General features: G+C 46.3%; 1 protein-coding gene across 1 annotated transcript in view; it reads left to right on the forward strand.

The window, feature by feature from the left end:
• The window catches only part of LOC127568700 (butyrophilin-like protein 8), a 44,296-nt gene extending 24,428 nt beyond the window's left edge, over positions 1-19,868 (forward strand). Inside the window, exons 2-6 of the mRNA XM_052012756.1 lie at positions 4,148-4,224; positions 5,512-5,850; positions 8,087-8,371; positions 13,726-13,830; positions 18,078-19,868. Of these exons, the coding sequence (XP_051868716.1) occupies positions 4,149-4,224; positions 5,512-5,850; positions 8,087-8,371; positions 13,726-13,817 (792 nt within the window). The 5' untranslated portion in view covers position 4,148 and the 3' untranslated portion in view covers positions 13,818-13,830; positions 18,078-19,868. The remainder of the gene's footprint in view (positions 1-4,147; positions 4,225-5,511; positions 5,851-8,086; positions 8,372-13,725; positions 13,831-18,077) is intronic.
• The last annotated feature ends 941 nt before the right edge of the window (positions 19,869-20,809 follow it).

The following is a 20,809-nucleotide window of genomic DNA, read 5'->3' on the forward strand; positions in this document are numbered from 1 at the left end:
CGTGTGACTTACAGGGGAAGGTTGCTCTGCGCTGAAAAACAGGAGTAGATTAGTTCCCAAATGGCCGTAGCTGCACCATCGAGCGACTCCTACCCGATCTCTGGCAATCTGCGTGTGTCCCTCACCAGCCACCTCAACAGCAGTGGAAGCAAGTCAACCCCAACTCCAAGCAGCTGCCAAAGAACAAGATCAGGCAATTAGTCTACTTGTTCTGTTATGTGTGTGGGAGTTTGATGTCTACACACTGTAGTCCCATTTTAATTCATTCCAGGAGAAATCTCATGCAGTCTTTGTTTAATTTTCATGGCATTTGGTTTGTTGGGTTTTGACCTGCGAGGTTGATGGATATCAGTTGTTGTGCAACCAGTGAGTGAACTTTGGAAACAGAATCAGACCGTTGTGCTGAGTCGGTATTTGTCGGACTAATTCCCAGGCTGCTTTTCTGGCAGAGTTGACTTTGCCAGAAAGCCCTTGCTGTGTCTGCCAACCGTGGTGTGTTTACTAAGAGCTGAAGCAGGCTTGTAGAGCCTGATTTGCACTGCGACATGTTTCTCTTGTTCTTTACAATTGTCAAGGAGAGCATAACCTTGAAATTAGAGCGCTTCTTGAAGAGAAATGTTTGAAGCACTTTCTCACGCAAAGGCTGGCAGAAGTCTGGAACACACTCCCCACCTAAAAGACACTGGGTGTCAAGGTTTGTTTGAACATTGCAAAACTGTGATCACTGGATTTTTGATGAGGTTATTAAGGAAACAAAGGCAAGGAGATCAGGTAAAAGTCTAATTTAATGAAGAGAATGCTCGAGGGACTAAATAGCCTAATCCCGCACATTAAGCAGCCTAGTTTCTATTTTCTGCACAGCTATTTACAACGCTGCTAATGTAATTCTGTTTCGAGTTGTTTACTTGATTTCTGATCACCCTGCCAAAGGCTGGACAGGTTTGACCTCGGACTTTATTTTTTCTTTATCCCCAGGCCACCATTTTGTGATTTGTTTTGCTCTCTTCCATTGTTTTAAGATAAGTTCATTCCAGCTCCAAAACCACTCATATTGAAACGTTGTCAGAGTCAATGGCGCACTCTGGTCCCTCCAATGTCCACTGGTCCCAGATGGTCTGCAGACAGCCAGACAACTCTGTGTGCTCTCTCCAGGGGGCATCTGGACAGAAGAGGGGAACACAGTCAGTTCAGACAGACCCCTCGATGGCCCACTGCTTGGACTTGTGAATGGACGCATTCAGCAGGCCCAGGAGCAAACTCCTGGCTGACTCGTGCCTTCCAGCCCCAACCCTCTGTACTGAGTGCTGAAATAGCAGAAAAATAGGGCTGATGTACAGCCAGAACTTGAGGAACAGCCCCTTCAGAAACTCAGAGAGAGGCTGCAACCTTCTGCATTTCATACGTACATGGAATACTGACATCCAGGCCAAAAATTGACTGGTGGACTGTGAATCTGTGAACCAGCTTTAAAAACTTTGGGACTGTTCTGTGCAGAATTCTCCAAGCTCCCAATGTGTCCCAAATGGTAAGGCAAAGTGTGTGTGTGTGTGTGTGTGTGTGTGTGTGTGTGTGTGTGTGTGTGTGTGTGTGTGTGTGCGCGCCTTTTTCTCTCTCCCTCTCTCTTGCTCTTTTCTCTCTCGCTCTCTCTTCCCCCCTTTTATCTGTCTCTCTCTCTCCCTCTATCTCTACCTATATCTCTCTCTATATCTACCTCTCTTTATCTATCTCTGTATCTCTATCTCTCTCTTTCTCCCTCTCAATCTCCCTCTCTCTTTCTCTTTCTCCCTTTCTCTCTCTTTCTCTCTCCTTTGCCAGCCACCCTCCTCCACCCAACCCCCCACCCCCGTTCTTGGGTAACATCAGCTGTTCAATAATGCTTTTTCCCTCTGCTGTGTGATCCTCTTGCATAGTTTGCGTATAACTCCTCATTAGAGCTGCCCTCTGCAGTTCTGTTTGTCAATGACTGCTGATCATTGCTCAGGAGCAACGTTCTGTTTGCAATAAACAAGTCCTGTTGCTGACCCAGTTTTCTCAGTGCAGGCTACAACTTGCGCACTCAGCTCCCATGCAACAGGTCTCTTCCCAGCCGCCTTCTGAAAGTATAACTTGGTTACAGAGGTCAAGCAGCCAGTTGTCTTGTATGGCATCTTCAGCAACTGTACCAAGTTCTCTCAGCATTCTGAACACTACACAGGCATGGATACTGTCCCCAGAAGTGGTTCCAAGCCCAGCACCAACCACAGGTGGAGGCCCTATTTCTTTCAAGGCAAACAATCTACTGGAGGAACTCAGTGGGTTGAGCAGCATTGTTGGCATTTCAGGTCAAAACCCTGCATCAGAACCCAGTCCTGATGCAGGGTTTCAACCCAAAATGTCGACAGTTCCTTTCCTCCCACAGATGCTGCTCGAACCGCTGAGTTCCTGCAGCAGATTATTGCTCCAGATTCCAGTATCTGTAGTCTCTTGTGTCTCCTACTTCTTCTGTTTTTTTGAGAGGATGTAGTTTATTTGTTTACAGGGTGTGGATGTCACTGGCAACACCTACATTTATTCTCCATCCCTAATTGTGTCCTTGTATTTGGGGGCAAGTAAGAGTCAACCAGATTGGTGGGTCTGGAGTTAAACAAGAACAAGCTTGGTGAAAACGGTAGAGATCCTTCTCTGAAGAACTTTAAGGCAGATGGGCTTTTATGACAATCCAATAGTTCTATCGTTACTGAAACTAACTCATTTAAAATTCTAGATTTGTTGAAATGAAGTTCCACAGGTGCCTTGGTGTAGTTCAAACACAAGTCTTTGGTTCCAGTCCTCCAATGTTTTGTCTGGTGTCTCAGTAACTTAACAACCATGCACAGTATCCTGTATGGGGCCACCACTCACTGCCCTTGAAGATGATGATAGGTTTCATTCTTGGACCACTCAGTTTAATGTGATTCAACTGGAAAGAGTGCAGAAAAGATTTATGATGATGTTGCCAGGACTAGAGGGCCTGAGTTATAGGGAGAGGTTGGCTACGTAAGAGAATGAGGGGCGACCTTACAGAAATTTTTAAAATTATGAGAGGCATAGATAAGGTGGATGGTAACAGTCTTTTCCCCAGGGTAGGGGAGTCCAAAACTAGGGGGCATAGATTTATGGTGAGAGGCTAAAGATTTAAAAGGGACCTGAGGGGCAACTTTTTCACACAGAGGGTGGTGAGTATATGGAACGAGCTGCCAGAGGAAGTGGGTGAGGCAGGTACAACAGTATCATTTAAGAAGCACTTGGATAGGTACATGGAGGGGCGGGGCTTGGAGGGATATGGGCCGAATGCAGGATATTGGGACAACCAGGTGGGTACAGTGATTGCCATAGAGTGGTTGGGATGAAGGGCCTATATCTGTGCTGTATTGCTCTATGACACATCAGGGGTTGACTCAATCCAGTAGTTACTCTACAGGACAGTTAGCAGTCAATCACATTGAGGCTGTTCTGTAAAACAAAGTTAAGAGGTTGCTTTCTCTAGTAGTTGGTGGTAGGGAATGGGAATGAGCCACAGAATTATACAGTACAGAACATGAACATTATATCTGCACCAGCCATCAAGCATCCACCTATGTTAAACCTTTGCTTTTTGTCTTACTCATCCCCATTAAGGCACTAGAAGGATACGGTCTTAATGGGGGCAAATGAGATTAATGTAGTTGGACAAAAAGATCAGCATGGACGTGATGGGCCAAAGGGCCTGTCTCTGTGCTGTGTAACTCTACAAATTTCCCCATCCCCACCACCACCCACCTACACTGGGGGCAATTGACAGTAGCCCATTGACCTCACAGTGATTGGGAGGCAGGAAGAATTCGAGGACTAGGCAGAGCAGAGGTAATGACTTTGGTCTTTTTTAATATTAGGAATAACCTCTTGGACAAAACCCACTGCCATTCATGCCCTTTTAGTTCCCTTTGGTGTTCACCTACTTCTCCTTATTGGTTGAATGGTTCTTGCGGTGTTTTGCTCTTAACCCCTCAGCTTAATTAAGCGGTGAACTGAGCAGTCTTCTATTTACTGCGGATGGGGAAGGAATATTTGAACACAGATTAGAACATGGATCATTGCTGACTTTGGGCTAAGATTTTCTGTTTTGCTAACTATTCATTTCTTTCAGCAGAATGTCTCATCTTTCCGTTTCATTCGTTGGCTTTGTCATATTACTGACCACTGTGCAGTGTGTTGCAGATGGTAAAGGTGCGTTACTGTGTGCACGCCTATGTATTTATCAACACCTTAACACCAGTATTCACTAAAGCCTCTCCCCCAGTGCTCTGTAATATTGACTATATCTCAATGATTATGAACAAAAGCCCAGCTACCCATTCTATTTCTTACAGCTTCACAAGTCCGTTTTATTACTTAGACCACAGCGTAAACAAAATATGTTCCTCAACTTACTTTTGGTTCTTGTGCTAATTACTTTAACTTTTTGTCCCATGTCCTTGATCCCTCCCCTTAATGGGTGCGATTTCGCTTGACTGTCTAATGATCTCCTTGCACCCTCCTCTGTTCGAAGGAGAACAATCCCAGCTTCTCCCATCCATCCACAAGACGTTTCCTCCTCTGTGGAATTACTTGGGTAAATCTCTTCTGCATCTCCTCTGAAGATTTCACAGGAAGTGTGTGGTGCCCAGAACTGGACATAATTCTCCAGTTATGGCTGAAGCCATGTTGTTTTTTTCAGGGTTCATCGTGACTTCCTTGCTCTTGCACTCAATTCCCCTTCTTTATGAAGTGCAGGATCCCATATGCTTTCTCAACCTGGTGTGCAGTTTCAACAAGCAATGCACATGCATCCCAAGTTTTCTCTGTTCTGGCACCTCTTTTAGAATTGCACTCTCCGGTTCATATTACCTCTTTTCATCCTACAAAAAGTAATTTCACCCGCCACCCATCCACCCTCTCCACCTGCCTGTATTGTCTCCTTTAAATCTACTCCTGTCCTTGGTCTCCTGGAATGTGTAGAATCCATTCAGATCCCCATTCTTAGCCAGATCTCTGTTATTACCACATGTAATCCCACATGGTTAATTGCCTCTTTAGTTTGCCAACCTTGTTTACATTGAATTTGCATACTAGCATGTTAAACTAACTTCGAGCTTCTTTTGCTCTTTTTAATCTGGTTTTGTCTGAAATCTTCTCGTTCTGATGGTATTTAACTCTGACAATTCTGTTAGCATCTGTTTTTCCTTTGGTGCCACTCTGTTTCTGGGTACACCTGTGGCATCTTCTATCATGAAGGGAGATGAAAATTTGTTTAATGTTTCAGTCTTTTCCTTGTTCCCAAAATAAATCCTCCTGCCTTTTTCTATGAGAGCACTCGTACTGTCACAGTGTCCCTTGTTCCCCCAGTACCATGTCATGGACAGCGTCTGCACTGATCTTAATCCCGCTCCCTCAATCTGGTTTCTGTCTGGGTACTGGTTAGGATTTAGCAATGGCTTGGGTGGATACATTGACTGTCTGTATCATTTGTTGCAGGTCAGGTGGGGGTGAAATGTGTGGAGCACCACATGGCTGTGAAGGTTGGAGAAGATCTTGTTGTCCTGTGCCATTACTCTTCCCCAGGTGAAGCCAACTCCACCACCTTCAGTTGGACAAAGTTGGATACCAAGAAAGTAATCTATAATTATTCGATCAGTCAAATAGAGCAAGACCCCAGCTATCACGGCAGAGCTGAGGTTTTTGTGAGTGAGATCCCTGAAGGGAATGTGTCCCTCAGATTGAGGAACATGACTCTATTGGACTCTGGAATCTACAGACTTCGCGTCTCCAGTCAATCCCAAAGTAACGAAACCCACATTGTGTTAGGAGTAAGAGGTAGGAGCAGCAAATTTCTTCTGTCATTTCTGTTCTATAAGTGGCTATGAACCACTTTATTACACAGGAACACAATAACCAACACTGTGAACTTTAACTAGTCACTAGTTAACTTGTACTGTCACGTGGCTTTGTGTCACTCAAACCTTTGAGTCAGGAGACTCTGGATTCCACTTCAAGTACTTGACACTCCAGTGCAGTGTTGAGGGAGTGCTGCACTGCTGGAGGATTTGTCTTTTGAATGAGGTGTTGTTCAGGCCTTCTTTGTGTTAAGGATGTTAAGGATTCACAGCCACCATCTGAAAGCATGTAGGAGCTTTTCCTGATGCCATGGGACTGATGTATATCTTTAATCAATAGCATTTAAAAAAAAATAAAGTTATTAACACACTGCTACTTAAATGTTGTGAACTAGAGCAGTGCCCATGCTTTGACTTTAAATCACAGCATCATATCAAACAGTGCAGAAGGAGGCAGATCAGTCTGTCACTTCAGTGCCAGTGGGAGACGTTATCCCACCTCCTAGCTCTTGAGCTGAAGCCATGCAGGTTGCAGCTCTTCCAGTACACACTCCTGAGTTTTGTTTAAATGTGATGTGTTTCTGTCTCCACCATCTTTTCAGGCAACGAGTCTGAGATTCCCACCACCCGCTGGGTGAAAAGAGATTTCTCCCCACCCTGTTTATCCTCCTAATATGTTAAATCTTTCACCCCTGTTTTTTGGCAGCAGGTCCTATTTAGACTACCTGCATCCTTCATAACTTTATGCACCTCAGCTGTCTTCCCTGCCAAACGTCCCTAACCCTAATTACAAGACAATTGACTCCAGTGGTGAGGAATTTATTGCAGTTGATTCTGAAGGACAGGATAAACTTTCATTCGGAAAGGCACAGATTAATCAGGGACTATCAACGTGGATTTATTAAGGGAAATGTTACGTCTGACTAACCTGATTTACCAAGCGTAATCTAGAAATGATCTTGTGCACTTCTGTTGAATCTCCTTCCAGCCTTTACTCCAAGAACAACTCCAGTCTAATTTTGCCACAGGAGCCCCTCACCACACGAGCCATTCCAGGGAACCTTCTCGGCACCAGCCCTTTAAATGCGTATAAATGGAGGCTGTGAATATCTCCTGTAACAAGCAGTTTGACTCAGTAACCTCTCATTATGCTGAAACTCCCACCCCCAAATGCTGTAATTTAAGGTTCCAAACTTCCAGAATGAAATTTATACTCATTGCATGATATAATGCTGTTGTTTAGCCAGCAAGGGCTTATTAGTGTGTTGGGTATGCTAGAACAATCCAGAGCAGGTCAAGTAATCCAGGGACATGAGTTTGAGGTAGCTGTGTCTTCTAAATTTAGTTAATTAAGTAATCCAAAATAGCTTTAAGAAATTGTCTCCATTGTACTACTCACCACACTCGCGTGCTGCAGGGGAGGAGGTTGCCAGGGTTGGGAATACGTGTGACCCCAGTGTTAGTGGCTCCTAACCTCCCTCCGAAGTGGTTCAGTCACATCATTAAGTTGTTGCTCACACCACCTTCTTGAGGGCAATAAATTCTGAAAAATGGGTGGTTGAAGACATCGTCTCTATCCGTGAGGGCTCTGGATACATCCCATAACGATGTGTCCACTTCACTGTCCAAGCATTCTTTGTTGCCTCAGAGGTCGGGTTTGGATTATAACAGGTCATCTCCAGTACTTGTCCTGTGATGCTGGACGTCATTCCATATTTCCTCACCATATTAGAAGGAGCTCATTCAGCCCATCAAGTCTGTGCCGGTTCACAGGACAACCCCATTCCCCTGCAACCTTTTCTCCTCAAGTTCCCATCAATTCCCTCGACCACACACCAGGAGCAATTATCCTTCAATCTGCTGTCTTTGGGAAATGGGAGGAGACCACAGCGCCCAAGGGAAACCCACACAGTCACAGGGAGAACGTGCAAACTCCACACAGACAGCACCAGAGGTCAGGATTGAACCTGGATCACTGGTGCTGTGAGGTAGCAGCTCTACGAGCTGCACCACTGTGCTGTGTGCTAGCCTGTATACACAGTGGAGTATTAAAAGGGTTCCAGGTGGTGCTTGCCCTCTTTCAGGTATCCCAGGTGAAAATGGGAACTGACCTTCAGGGTCCTACTCGCAGTGCTGGTGTTACTGCATACCCAGAGTGGTCAGACTGGAGTCTCTCGGTGCAGGTTCTGTTACAGATGTTTTCTCTTCTATTCCAGCCATTGGTGAACAGCCAGTCATCCGCTCCCACGTCACCAACCAGGGCCTCTCTGTGCTGGTCTGTGAATCATCTGGGTGGTTCCCAGAGCCTACAGTGACCTGGGAAAATGGGCTGGGAATGCAGCTGACCGAGTATGCCCACACGGAGAACCTGCACAGCACAGATGGCAGCATTCACATGCGGAGCGTGCTCAGCCTGGGCCAGAGGCCCATCAGCAATTACACGTGCACCATGAGGGACCGGCATTTGAACGAGACGGTGTCCTTTGTGTTTGTTGTTCTGTGTGAGTATGGAAGCAAGGTCTTTAACGCCACCTGAAATGGTGTAACCGAGAAGTGTCTGCTTTCTGTGCTATGCCTCCTTCTGCAGCTTCAGCCAGTTCAGTGAAGGTCGCTTCAAAGTACCATCATTATGAGTGAAAGAGGAGCCTCCTGTTTAATGCTCAGGTACACACGCCCAGGAGCAGGAGCTGGTACATTCTGTCTGCTTGCTGATTAGTTCAGAGACATTGTGAATAGACTCATACAGCCCTCCATAAAAACAGGCCCTTCAGCCCAACTGGTCCATGACGACCAAGATTCCCATCTAAGCTAGTCACAATTGCTCGGGTTTGGCCCATCTCCCTCTAAAAAAAAGTAGTGGTTAGCGCAACGCTATTACGGCGCCAGCGACCCTGGTTCAATTCCAGCTACTGTCTGTAAGGAGTTTGTATGTTCTCCCTGTGTCTGCGTGGGTTTTCTCCGCGTGCTCGTTTCCTCCCACATTCCAAAGTATTACGCGTTAGGAAGTGGGCATGCTATGTTGGTGCCGGAAGCGTGGCGACACTTGCAAGCTGACCCCAGAACACTCTACGCAAAAGATGCATTTCACTGTGTGTTTCGATGTACATGTGACTAACAAGGATATCTTATCTTAAACCTTTTCACTCTTGTACCTGTCCAAGTGTCTTTTAAATGTTGTTAAGGTACCTGTCTCAACCACTTCCTCTGGAGTGGTGCAGATGGGTGCAGGTAATTGGTTTATTATTGTCATATGTACTGAAATACAGTGAAAAGCTTTTGTTTGTGTGCCATCCAGACAGATCATTCCATACATTAGCACATCGAGGTAGTACAAGGGGAAATAGAATGCAGAATAGTGTTACAGTTACAGAGAAAGTGCAGTGCAGGTAGACAAATACGTTGCCATGGGATATGAAGGGATAAGTAAGTGGACAGATGGTTTAGTGATGGAGTTCTCTGCAGGGAAATCTGAGGCTAAGATGCAAAGACCAAGGGATCCAAAGGGGCCTAAACTAGCTGGGACACAAGAGGTTCTGCAGATGCTGGAAACTGGAGCAATACACACAAAATGCTGGAGGAACTCAGGTCAGGCAGCATCCATGGAGGGAAATAAACAGTTGACGTTTCAGGTCAAGAAACTTCATCAAGACTGGTGAAGGGTCTTGACATGAAACGTTGACTGTTTATTCCCCTCCATATTTGCTGCCTGACCTCCTGAGTTCCTCCAGCATTTTGTGTGTATTATACTAGCTGGGATGCAGGATTAGTTGAGGTTTCTGAGAGGCAGAGCAAACTCGAGGAGCTGAATAGCCTCCTATTGGAGGGGCATGGATGTGGACTTAAAGACAGGAACAAGCATATTTTTACCATTGGCAAGGTGTAATGTTTACTTTCCTCTCATCTCAGGTTCCCCTCCAAGTCACATCATCCTGAACTGCGGGAGCACCTTCACCAGAAGGACTGCTGCGGTTCAAGAAGGCAGCTAACCCCCACACCTTCTCAAGGGCTCCGTCTCACCCCTGCAATTTGTTACTGAGTTTGTTTGGGAATGATTCAGCAGGGAAAAGGAGAGGAGGGACTGTGTAGTCAGGCAGAGAATTTACTCCAGGCTTTTGTTCGGTTGTAGCTTCAGACTGCGTTGGCAGAGGATGGGGAGAAGAGACGTATTAGGAGCAGCAGCTGACAGCCAAACTTCATTGAGGAGAGCATGAGAGCATTGAGGAAGAGTTGGAGTAATTTCTGTGGACAGCTTCACAGGAGTGTCTCATTCAGGAAGTCAGTAAGAAGAGAGCAGAAGTTTCGCCTAGAGTCTTGAGATGGCAGAAGTGCAAAAGTTTAGGGAGCAGATTAGTGTTTCACAGAGTGATACCACACGGAAACAGGCCCTTCGGCCCAGCTCATCCATTCTGACCAAGATGCATACCTACGCTAATCTCATTTGCCTGCATTTAGCCCATATCCTTCTAAACGGTTTGTATCCATAGAGACACAAGCGACTGCAGAAGCTGTAATCCAGAGCAAAAAACAAACTGCTGGAGGAACTCAGCAAGTCAGGCAGCATCTGTGTAGGCAGAAGGATGGTCGACGTTTCGGGTCAAGACCCTGCATCAGGACCACTGAAAGTCTTGACCTGAAACCTCGCCATCCCTCTGCCTCCACAGATACTGCCTGACCTGTTCAATTCCTGAAGCAGTTTTTTTCTTTCTTATCCATGTGCCTGTCCAAATGTCTCTTCATCGTTGTAACTGTACCCACCTGTATCACCTCCTCTGGTAGCTCCTTCCATTATCCCTGCCACCCTCTGTGTGGAAAAACTTGCCCCTCAGATCTGCTTTAAAATCTTTCCTCTCTCACCTTAAACCTGTACCCTCTAGTTTTAGACTCCCTTACCCTGGGGAAGAGATTGAGATCTGGATTGCTGGTTGGCAAAAGAAACTGGAGAAGTGCACAGCTCCAGAGTTGGACAAGCGCAGATCACCAGGTGAAAAGGCTGGAGGAAGTTAGAGGGTGGTGTTGGATCTGGAGATGATGTTGTCTAGAATGTTCTTCAGAAGTCGAGAATGAGGTGCAAATCTTATGGTTACAGCCACTTTATTAGATGTTCATCAAAGTATAGGTCAGACAGTGTCAGCTTGTACCAGCAGGCGAGGCAAATAAAACGAAGTAACAAAGAACTTGGCCTAATGCTCTCACTTTATACTGCAAACCGGTCTGAACTGATTAAAGAAGGGAATCTGATAACAGCCTGCAAAAAGGTGCCGTCTGAGTTACACTTCAGTTTTGCAGACAAAGAAACAACGCAAGTATAGAGCCAATATAAAGAAATAAATATCATAAATTACTTTATTATTGTCACATGTACCGAGGTCCAGTGAAAAACTTGTCTTGCATACCGATCACGCAGATCAATTCATTACACAGTGCACTGAGGTAGTTCAAGGTAAAACAATACAGAATGCAGAATAAAGTGTCACAGTTACAGAGGAAGTGCAGTGCAGGCAGACAATAAGGTGCAAGGTCATAACGAGGTAGATTGTGAGGTCAAGAGTCCTTCTTATCGTACTAAAATAAGATAAGGTATCTCTATTAGTCACATGTACATGGAAACACACAGTGAAATGCATGTTTGTGTAGAGTGTTCTGGGGGCAGCCCGCAAGTGTCGCCACACTTCCGGCACCAACATAGCATGCCCACAACTTCCTAACCCGTACGTCTTTGCAATGTGGGAGGAAACCGGAGCACCTGGAGGAAACCTACGCAGACACGGGGAGAACGTACAAACTCCTTACAGACAGCAGCAGGAATTGAACCCAGGTCGCTGGCGCTGCAATAGCGTTACACTAACTGGTACACTACCGTGCCAAAAACTGTTCAATAGTCTTACAACAGCGGGATAGAAGCTGTCCTTGAGCCTGGTGGTACTAAGATAAGATAAGAACTAAAAGTTTACAGACAAACAGGTGATTATACAATCATAACCAAGCATAAAGAAAGCTAAAACTACAAGATAAAACAACAAGAAAAACAAAGGAAAGCAACAATCTGGACGCTAATCCAACAGTGGAGATCCGAAGGAAAGGATGAAAATTTCCAAACTGAGGTTTGCCCAAATGTGCAGCTCAGCAAACACAGTGGGGATGGACAGAGCTCTTGGAGCAAGTTATGGGCAGCATAATTGTAAATGCTTTAAGATGAGCATTAGAAACTGAAATAACAGCTTCTGACTGTGCAAGAAAGTAACTTAACATTGGCAGCTTTCCAAAAGGGATCTGAGGGGCAAAACTTTCACACAGAGGGTGGTGGGTGTGTGGAACGAGCTGCCAGAGGAAGTAGTAGAGGCAGGTACAATTACAATGGTTGAAAGACATTTGGACAGGTACACCGATAGGAAAGGTTTAGAGGGATAAGGGCCAAACGCGGGCAAATGGGACTTTCTCAAGTAGACAACTTGGTTGGCATGCATGAGTTGGGTTAAAGGGCCTGTTTCCGTGCTATATAAAAGGGATTGTTGACATTTTGGGTCAAAATCCTGTATCAGGATTGTGTCAACAATCCCTTTCCTCCCACAGAGACTGCTTGACCTGCAGCAGATTGTTACCTGTTCTGTGCTGTATAACTTTGAGGAGGCAGCTTCAGCCACCCTATTCGCATACTGCTGTGCATAAACCAGTATTGACTAAAGTGCAGTGAGAGTGTGAAGAGGAAAGTAACACAGGATCTGCTTGAAAAGAGTGAATAAATAAAGTTGCCTTTTTTTTTCAGTAATGCCACCAGGAGGCTGTTGCGTTGGGTGCATCTGCTGTTAACCGGGCAACTGCTTCAGTTTTGTACAAAGAAATTGCCAGGACTGACAGAGACACTTGTATTGAAACTAATCTTTCTGACTGGGGCAATTTTTTAACATATTAATTTCCACATCGCTGGTAAGGCCAGCATTTATTGCCCATCCCTCACTGCCCTTGAGAAGGTGATGCTGAGCTGCCACCTTGCACAGTCCTTCTGGTGATGGTGCTCCCGCAGTGCTGTTGGGGAGGGGGTTCCAGAATTTATACCCAGTGACAATCAAGGACCAGTGATATATCGCCAAGTTGGGTCTGTATGCAACTTGAAAGGGGAGCTGCAATGGGTGCTCCCATGCACCTGCTGCCCTTGTCCTCCCTGGTGGTAGAGGTCATGGGTCTGGGAGTTGCCTGGGCGAATATCTGCGGTGCGCTCTGTAGATATTACACACTGCAGCCACAGTGTACTGCTGGTGAATGGAATGAATGTTCAGGGTGGTTGATGGGGTGACAATCAAGCAAACTGTCCTGTCCTGCATGGTGTGGAATTTCTAGAGACTTGTTGGGAGCTGCACTGACCACTGACAAATGGAGAAGATTCCATCACTCTCCTGAGTTGTGCCTTGGAGCTGATGGAAGGACATCAGGAGGTGAGTTGCTCACACGAGCGTCTGAGCTTCTCTTGTAGCCGCAGTATTTATGTGGCTGGTCCAGTTGCTCTAGCCATTGGCACCCTCCTGATTGTTGATGGTTGGGAACTTGAACTCGGCAGACTCTGTATTGCTATGCCTACTTGACTGAGGTGGAATTTGAGAGTGGCTGACAGTCACTTGGCTAATGTCAAGAGCTTTCCTCTGGTATTGGACCACCAATTGAAGGGCCTGCACCTATTGCCATGGCAACAGTGGTAGTCAACCCAGGAGTGTGACTCTGTCCAAGGCAGCTCCCCAGTTCCGGCCTGGTTTTAATGTGAGTGCATCTGTTGTTTACAAATGGTTTAACTGCTGCAGTGCTCAACAACTTCTGTGCTTCATAGTCATGTAATATTATTACACTCTTTCCCCACCCCTCCCAGTTCCAGGATCACCTTGGCATATCGCAGCGGGTGTGGCGGGGACTATTATCTGCTCTGTCATCTTAACTGTTGCAATTTACTGGAGCTGGTAACGAGATGAGCAAGGTATGTGTGCAGTGAATATTAAATTCCTCATGAATTACTCTTTGAAACATTCGCACCTCACCCCCATTCTGTCGTTCGTTTAGATCAAAAACTAGAGGGCATAGGTTTAAGATGAGAGAGGAGAGATTTAATAATTCAAGGTGGTGGTGTGGGGGTGGCTCCTTGTGGCTGACGTAAAGTACTGTAACAATCCGCTCCGGTTAATTAATGTTTACGCCTCGCCCATGCTGAGCGAGCGGCTGGCTGCCCTCAAGCAGCTCCCGCCACTGCTGGCAAAGTCCCTGCCAGTCGTTCTGGCTGGTGACTTCAACTGCATCATTGATGCAGCTGGACATATGGCAGTGCCGACAGGAGACTGGACAGCAGCTCCAGACTCCTGATGGAAACAGTTAAAGATGCAAAGTTGTGCGACACCTTCAGCACCCCTGCAGACAGAGCACAGCCACAATACACTTGGACCAGAATGGACAGCTCAGTGTGGTCCCAGACAGACTTCCTCTTCACGTCGAAGGCAGTCACGGTCAGATCCACCGATGTCGCGCCAGTGTTCTTCTCTGACTACTGCCTCCTACAGGAGGAACTGAAGGCAGGCATGGGGACGTGGAAGTTGAATGTCAAGCTGCTGACCCCACAGAACACTGAGGAACTAAAGAGGGATTACACAGGTTGGAGAACTATGAAGTCCCTCTTTGACTTCCCGATTCACCAGTGGGAAGCAACCAAGGAGAACAAAAGGTTTTTCATCCTCAAAGGTGTTCAGAAAGCTAGACAGAGTCAGAGGGAACTGCGCCAACTCCAGACAGACTTGCAGCAACTTCTCCTTCTGCATTCGAGGGGGGTGGATGTGAGAGAGGAATTCCGAGAGGTGAAGAGCCAGCAAGCTGTATTCTTTGCCTCTGAATCCTCGAATATCATCTTCAGATCCAGGGTCCACTTTGTGGACCAGGATGAGATGTGCTCACGCTTCTTCTGAAAGGTTCACAGGGGGAGCTCTGTGATCCACTGTCTTAAGGAAGAGGATGGCTCAGTAACATCCTCACAGATGGACATACTGAGGATCTGCAGATCCTTTTATGCCAGTCTGTATGTTAGTATGACCACAGACAGCACAGCCTCCCAAAATTTCCTGTCCTTTATCATGGAGGTGCTAAACGACAGTAAGCAGGAGAGCCTGGATCACCACTGTTCCTGGAGGAGCTGACTGACTCCATCCGTTTCCTTGATATGAGTAAACCTCTCGGAAGTGACGGCTTACCGGCAGAGTTGTACTCGGCTCTGTGGGACTGGATGGGCCCGGACCTGTTGAAAGTGTACAACACTATGCTTCTGGCTGCAGAATGTCGACTCCATGAGGAAGGGCATCATTGCGCTCATCAACAAGCAGAAGGGAGAGAAAGAGGACATCAGGAATTGGAGACCCATTTCACTATTGAATGTGGACTATAAGATCCTGTCCAAGGCCATCACCAACCAGGTCAAGTCTGCTCTGAGACAGGCGATCCACCCAGACCAAACCTCTGCTGTGCCTGGCAGGAAAATCTCTGACAGCCTTGCGCTGCTCAGAGATACTAACACCTCTGTGCAGGACAGAAGGGTGGACACCTGCCTGGTCATCTTGGACCAGGAGAAGGCCTTCGACAGGATATCGCACATGTACATGTTGGATGTGCTCTCCAAAATGGGTTTTGGGGAGGGAGTCAGAAATTGGATCCAACTGCTGTTTACAGATATCTGTAGTGTAGTCCAAATCTAGGGAGGGAGACAGATAACTTCCCCATCAAGTCTGGAGTCAGGCAGGGTTATCCACACGCACCGTCTTGTGTGCTGCATTGAGCTCTTTGCCGAATCCATCAGGAAGGACAAGAGCATAAGAGGGGTGACGTTGCCAGTCAGTGGAGGCACACAAGTTAAAATCTCCCTGTGCATGGATGACGTCACCATCTTCTGCTCGGACCCACGGTCAGTTCGCAGATTGATCAGCACCTGTGACCAATTCAGGGGCCAAAGTCAACCGCAGGAAGAGTGAGGCCATGCTCTTCGGTAACTGGCCGACCGATCCAGTGTCCCCTTCACTGTTGAGTCCGACTACCTGAAGGTGCTGGGGTTTGGATCGGATGGGCTGAGGCATGTAACAAGAATTGGCTGGAGCAGATTGGGAAGGTTTATGGAAACAGCGTTCTCCGTCAATAACTGGGAGGAACTTGGTCATCAGGTGGGATGTGCTCTCAGGGATGCTTTACCTGGCACAGGTGTGGCCTGTTCCTTTCTCCTGTGCCTCGGCAATCACCCGGGACACCTTCCAGTTTATCTGGGGGTCCAAGATGGAGCGAGTCCAATGAGTCACAATGCACGTCCCCTGAGAATGGAGGCAAAGTGAACCCACTGTCGCCCTCATCCTGAAGACCACCTTCGTCTGTGGCTGTATCAGTCAGTGTGTGGACCCAAAGTACGTGGGCACCAAGTGTCACTACGTGCTGAGGTTCTACCTGTCCCTGGGGTTACGGAGGATGGGCCTGGTCCCTCTACCGCCCAATGTCCCAGTCAGCTGGATGCTGCTGCACCACCTGTCCTGTGTGGAAGAGTTCTTCCAAGTGAACACCTTTGACCATGTGCATCAGACAGTGGTCAGTGTGGAAAGTACTGCAGACACTATTGGATAAGGACACTATGGATTCTGTGGGTTTGTTCCTGGAGCAAACAGTCCAAACCATCTGGCAGAATGCCTCATTATCAGATCTGTCCAACTAACACCAAGACCTCACTTGGTTGGCAGCAAGTGGTGCCCTCGCACTCAGGCCTACCTCTACATATGACACATCACCCCCAATGCAGGCTGCCCTTGGGAATGCTGTGGGTGGGGGGGGTCGGGGTGGGGGTGGGGGCAGGAAACGGTCATGCACCTCTTTACAGACCGTGGATTTGCAAAGAGGGTGTGGAGACGGATGCAAGGGTCCACGTTTCAGTTCATACCCAGCAGATGTATGACAGAGGACTCTCAGATCTATGGGCTGTTCCCAGGGGCATACACCAAGGCAGACATCAAGTGCTGCTGGAAGGTCATCAACTCAGTGAAAGATGCCATCTGGTCTGCCCAAAACTTGTTGGTCTTCCAGCACAGTGAGATGTCCGTAAGGGAATGCTGCCGACTGGCACCTTCCAGGCTCTTTCCGCTACCACAGAGTTGGGTGGGGAAGCCCCTCGAACAATGAAAGGGGTATAACCTCAGGGGGCCACATCAGCGGCAGTAGTGCTGTGTTTGGTTATGCTTTTTCCTCTTTAAGTTTTACACCACAGAAGGTAACAATCATGAATGTTAAGGTTTTGTATTTTGCACTGTTTTCTTCCTTTGTATATATTTTTTATTATAAATAAAGTTTACAAAAAAAAAGAGGGGAGAGATTTAATAGGAATTTGAGGGGCAACTTTTTTTTTACACAAAGGGTGTTATCTATGTGGAATGAGCTGCCAGAGGAAGTGGCTGAGGCAGGTACAATCACAACTTTTAAAAGACAGTTGGACAGTTACATGGATTGGAAAGGTTTAGAGGGATATGGGCCAAACGCTGGTAAGTGGCACTAGCTTGGATGAGGCATCTTGGTCATCCTGGACCAGCCGAGCCAAAGGGCCTGTTTCGTGCTGTATAACATTATGACTCTGTGGTTCCTGACATCAGCCCTGACTCCGAAGTCGTACCCTCTAGGCTCAGAAGAATTGGTGTTTTTTCTGTCCATCCTTTGGAAAACCTTTTAACCACAGTTTTCTAAATGGCAGGGAATGTAAGGAAGGACTGTGTAGTCTATCCCCATAACTTAAACCCTGCTGTAGCCTAGTGCACTTTTAGTGCACCAGGACTATCTCCAAACTTGGTATATCCTTGCTGAGTTGGCCAGAACTGAATGTAGTTCCCCAAAAGGTATTTAATGAGTTCTATTCCTGAGCAGTCACCCTCTGGCTACTCAGGAGTTCTGGCAGAGGGAGTGTGAGTGGAACTGAGTCCACTCTAGCCTGATCCACACAGTATTTTCATTCCTAATTCTACAGCTCTTGGTTGTTTCTGTGGATTCCCTCCATAAGGAATCTCATTTTAATTCATTAAACCTCTTGTGAGGGAGTTTGAATAAAGGTGAACCCTTACACCTCTGGCCATACATTATCCTTATCCTGATTCCCACAACAAGACTCTGCCTACTCATCTGTGTTATGCGTTCATGAAGCAAGTGAGTATTAACCCCTTCTCTTGTTGACAGGTTCCCCCTGTGTGACAGTCTACATCACTGAAGACTCTGGTTTAAGGGATGCCTCTGGTGCAGACAGGATGGATTTGAGGGGGGTGAAAAGACTTGGCTCCACTCTCTACACAAGGACTCGTTCTCCTTCCCCTTTGTAACATCAGAGCCAATTGAGCTGGCGTGCTGCCTTCCCGAGAGCTGCTCTGCACAGGATCCATTGCTGGTTATTTAGTGAACTTAATTTGCACATCTCGATGTGGTCTCAGCTCTGTGGAAGAGCTTAGATACAGAACCTACCTAATGGTGAACTCTCAGACCAAACTCACTCTACAGTGGCAGATTCTGCGGCTCACAAAATGTGACATGCCAACTGGAAACTTTCTGCTTTAGAACTAACATGCTGATTGGGGACCGGATGCCTTAGCGTTTTGTTACTGTTCTGAGAGATCTCCAGTCCAACTTGTTCTATCTCATGAGAGGGGAAGAGAGCTTTAATGCAATGACATAGGAGAGGAAATTCTCTTCACCCCAGATTATGCTGCCAATCTTAAGGACAGAGGCCCAGACTTTGATCCTAGACATTTCAATTTCCTATTGCCCCAAGACCTGTGTGCTTCACTCTCCAAGTTTTAGATTATCTTCGGCAATTGTGCTGTAGGAATGTAATCCTTCAGGTTTTTGCACAGAAAGAAGCCACTCTATGCTTAACTAATCCAAAACTATTCTCATTTCCTGCTGAATCCCTTGGGCTTCCTCATTTCAACCAACGTTACTCAGGAAGGTGTAATAATCTCCAAAGCATTTCCCCACCCAAAAAGATGGCACATTGCAGCAACCCTGCACAAAGATGCTGTTCCCTGTCACCTCTCTCCTTTCCTGGTAGTCGTTTTACTAAATGGCTCCTCAAACAAAGGACATATTTCTTCCCAGTTCATCTAGCAGGTTTTTTTTAATCCTTCCTTCTCAATAGTTTGGAAGCAGTAGCCGTGGAGGATCATGAATTTTCTTATCCATGTCTTCATACCCGGTTGTACAGTAATCTAAAGAAGTTGCTCCAGTCTTTTTTTTAATCACTAAAACACCATAGTGGCCACACACTGTTTCTGAAAGATCGAGATCTTCAACTGCATGGTTCGTGTGATTCCAGGCTGAAATCATTTGTTGGATTCAGCACGATTTATTGTATTCTTGTGTTACAAGCTCTCACTGTTCTCAGTATGTGCCACAGAGGGTGCGATCACTGCAGCCAACATACCACAATACAAGCAAGTCTTCCAGCTTCTGGGCAGTATTGCCACAGAACGAGTGGATGCTGCAGTGACAGGGAGGGGTTGTGTGGTGGGTTGGAAGATGGGAGAGAGTGATCCCCATTTGAGAATGTATTTGGGATCAAGCAATTTCAAGAATGCCATCTCAGTGCTCGCTCTTCAATCAACACTGTTTCAGGGGAAAGCCTGGTTATTCTGTGAGTAAATGTAAACTGTTGTTTTTCAGACGAAGGAGGTTGAAAATCTCATTGCAGATTAATCCTGTTGTTCTTCTCCTGTCGACATCATTTGGAGCAACACCCAAAATGCTGGAGGAACTCAGCAGGTCAGGCAGCACCTAAGATTGTCAATCTAAGATCGATCGTCCATCTCCCTCCGTAAGTGCTGCCTGATCTGCTGAATTCCCCAGCATTTTGTGTGCTACTCCAAGTTTCCAGCATCTGCAGTCTCTCTTGTGATGTCATTTGAATGGAGTCTTAGGTTATCGAGAATGTAAATCCTGCCGATAAATGAGGAGATAAATTTCTGACATATACTACCATGCCAGCAATGTGCAGCAATTTTTTTCCTCGTTCAGTCAAACTTACATAGTAGGGCAGCTTTCTCTGGAAGTTATATGATTGAGTTTCTGGTTGAGCTGCTTTATCTGAAAACTGTGTACCTTCATGTTCTGTCCAGACCTTTGAAAATGAGGTCCTTTCTTTAAAGATTGAACTCTCAGAATTATCGAGAATCTTCATCAATTCGCCAGTGTCCCTCTGAAAATATGAATCACACAATTTTTCTAAAAAGCACTTAAAAAACATTAAATTTAGCATTGAATTCTAGGTAGCTCTATTTGATGCATTCCAGGAACTGATTGGCTGTCTCATTGGAAACTTGCAGTGAATGATTGTATCAATCACACACACCTCTCTCCAATTTCCTGTAGTGGTTTTGTTATTTAATTCCAGGAAGTTACTGCCTCTTCTTTCAAGTTAAATGCCATCCGGAGCTTGCCTGCTAGGATAGAACACAGAACAGTACAGCACTGAACAGGCCATTCGGCCCATGATGTTGTGCTGATCTTGATGCCAATTTATACTAAATGTCCTCCTCCTGTGTATCATCTCTATCCCTTCATTCCCTTCATATTCATGTGTCTGTCTAAAAGCCTCTTAAACTCCAGACTGCCTGCTTCCATTGCTACCCCGGTGACCCATTCCAGGCACTGACCACTCTCTGCGTAAAAACCTTGCCCCTCTCGTCACCTTTAAACTTCCACCCTCTAACCTTAAACGCACGTCCTCTGGTGTTTGACATTTCCACCCTGGGGAAAAGATTCTGACTCTCTACCCTATCTATGCCTCTCATAATTTTAAAAATCTCTATCAAGTCTCCCCTCAGCCTCCGACACTCTAGGGAGAACAACACAAGTTTGTCCTTATAGCTCATGCCCTCTAATCCAGGCAGCATCCTGATAAAACTCTTCTGCACCCTGTC

Source organism: Pristis pectinata, chromosome 3 (assembly GCF_009764475.1).
Source record: "Pristis pectinata isolate sPriPec2 chromosome 3, sPriPec2.1.pri, whole genome shotgun sequence".
Classification (NCBI taxonomy): domain Eukaryota; kingdom Metazoa; phylum Chordata; class Chondrichthyes; order Rhinopristiformes; family Pristidae; genus Pristis; species Pristis pectinata.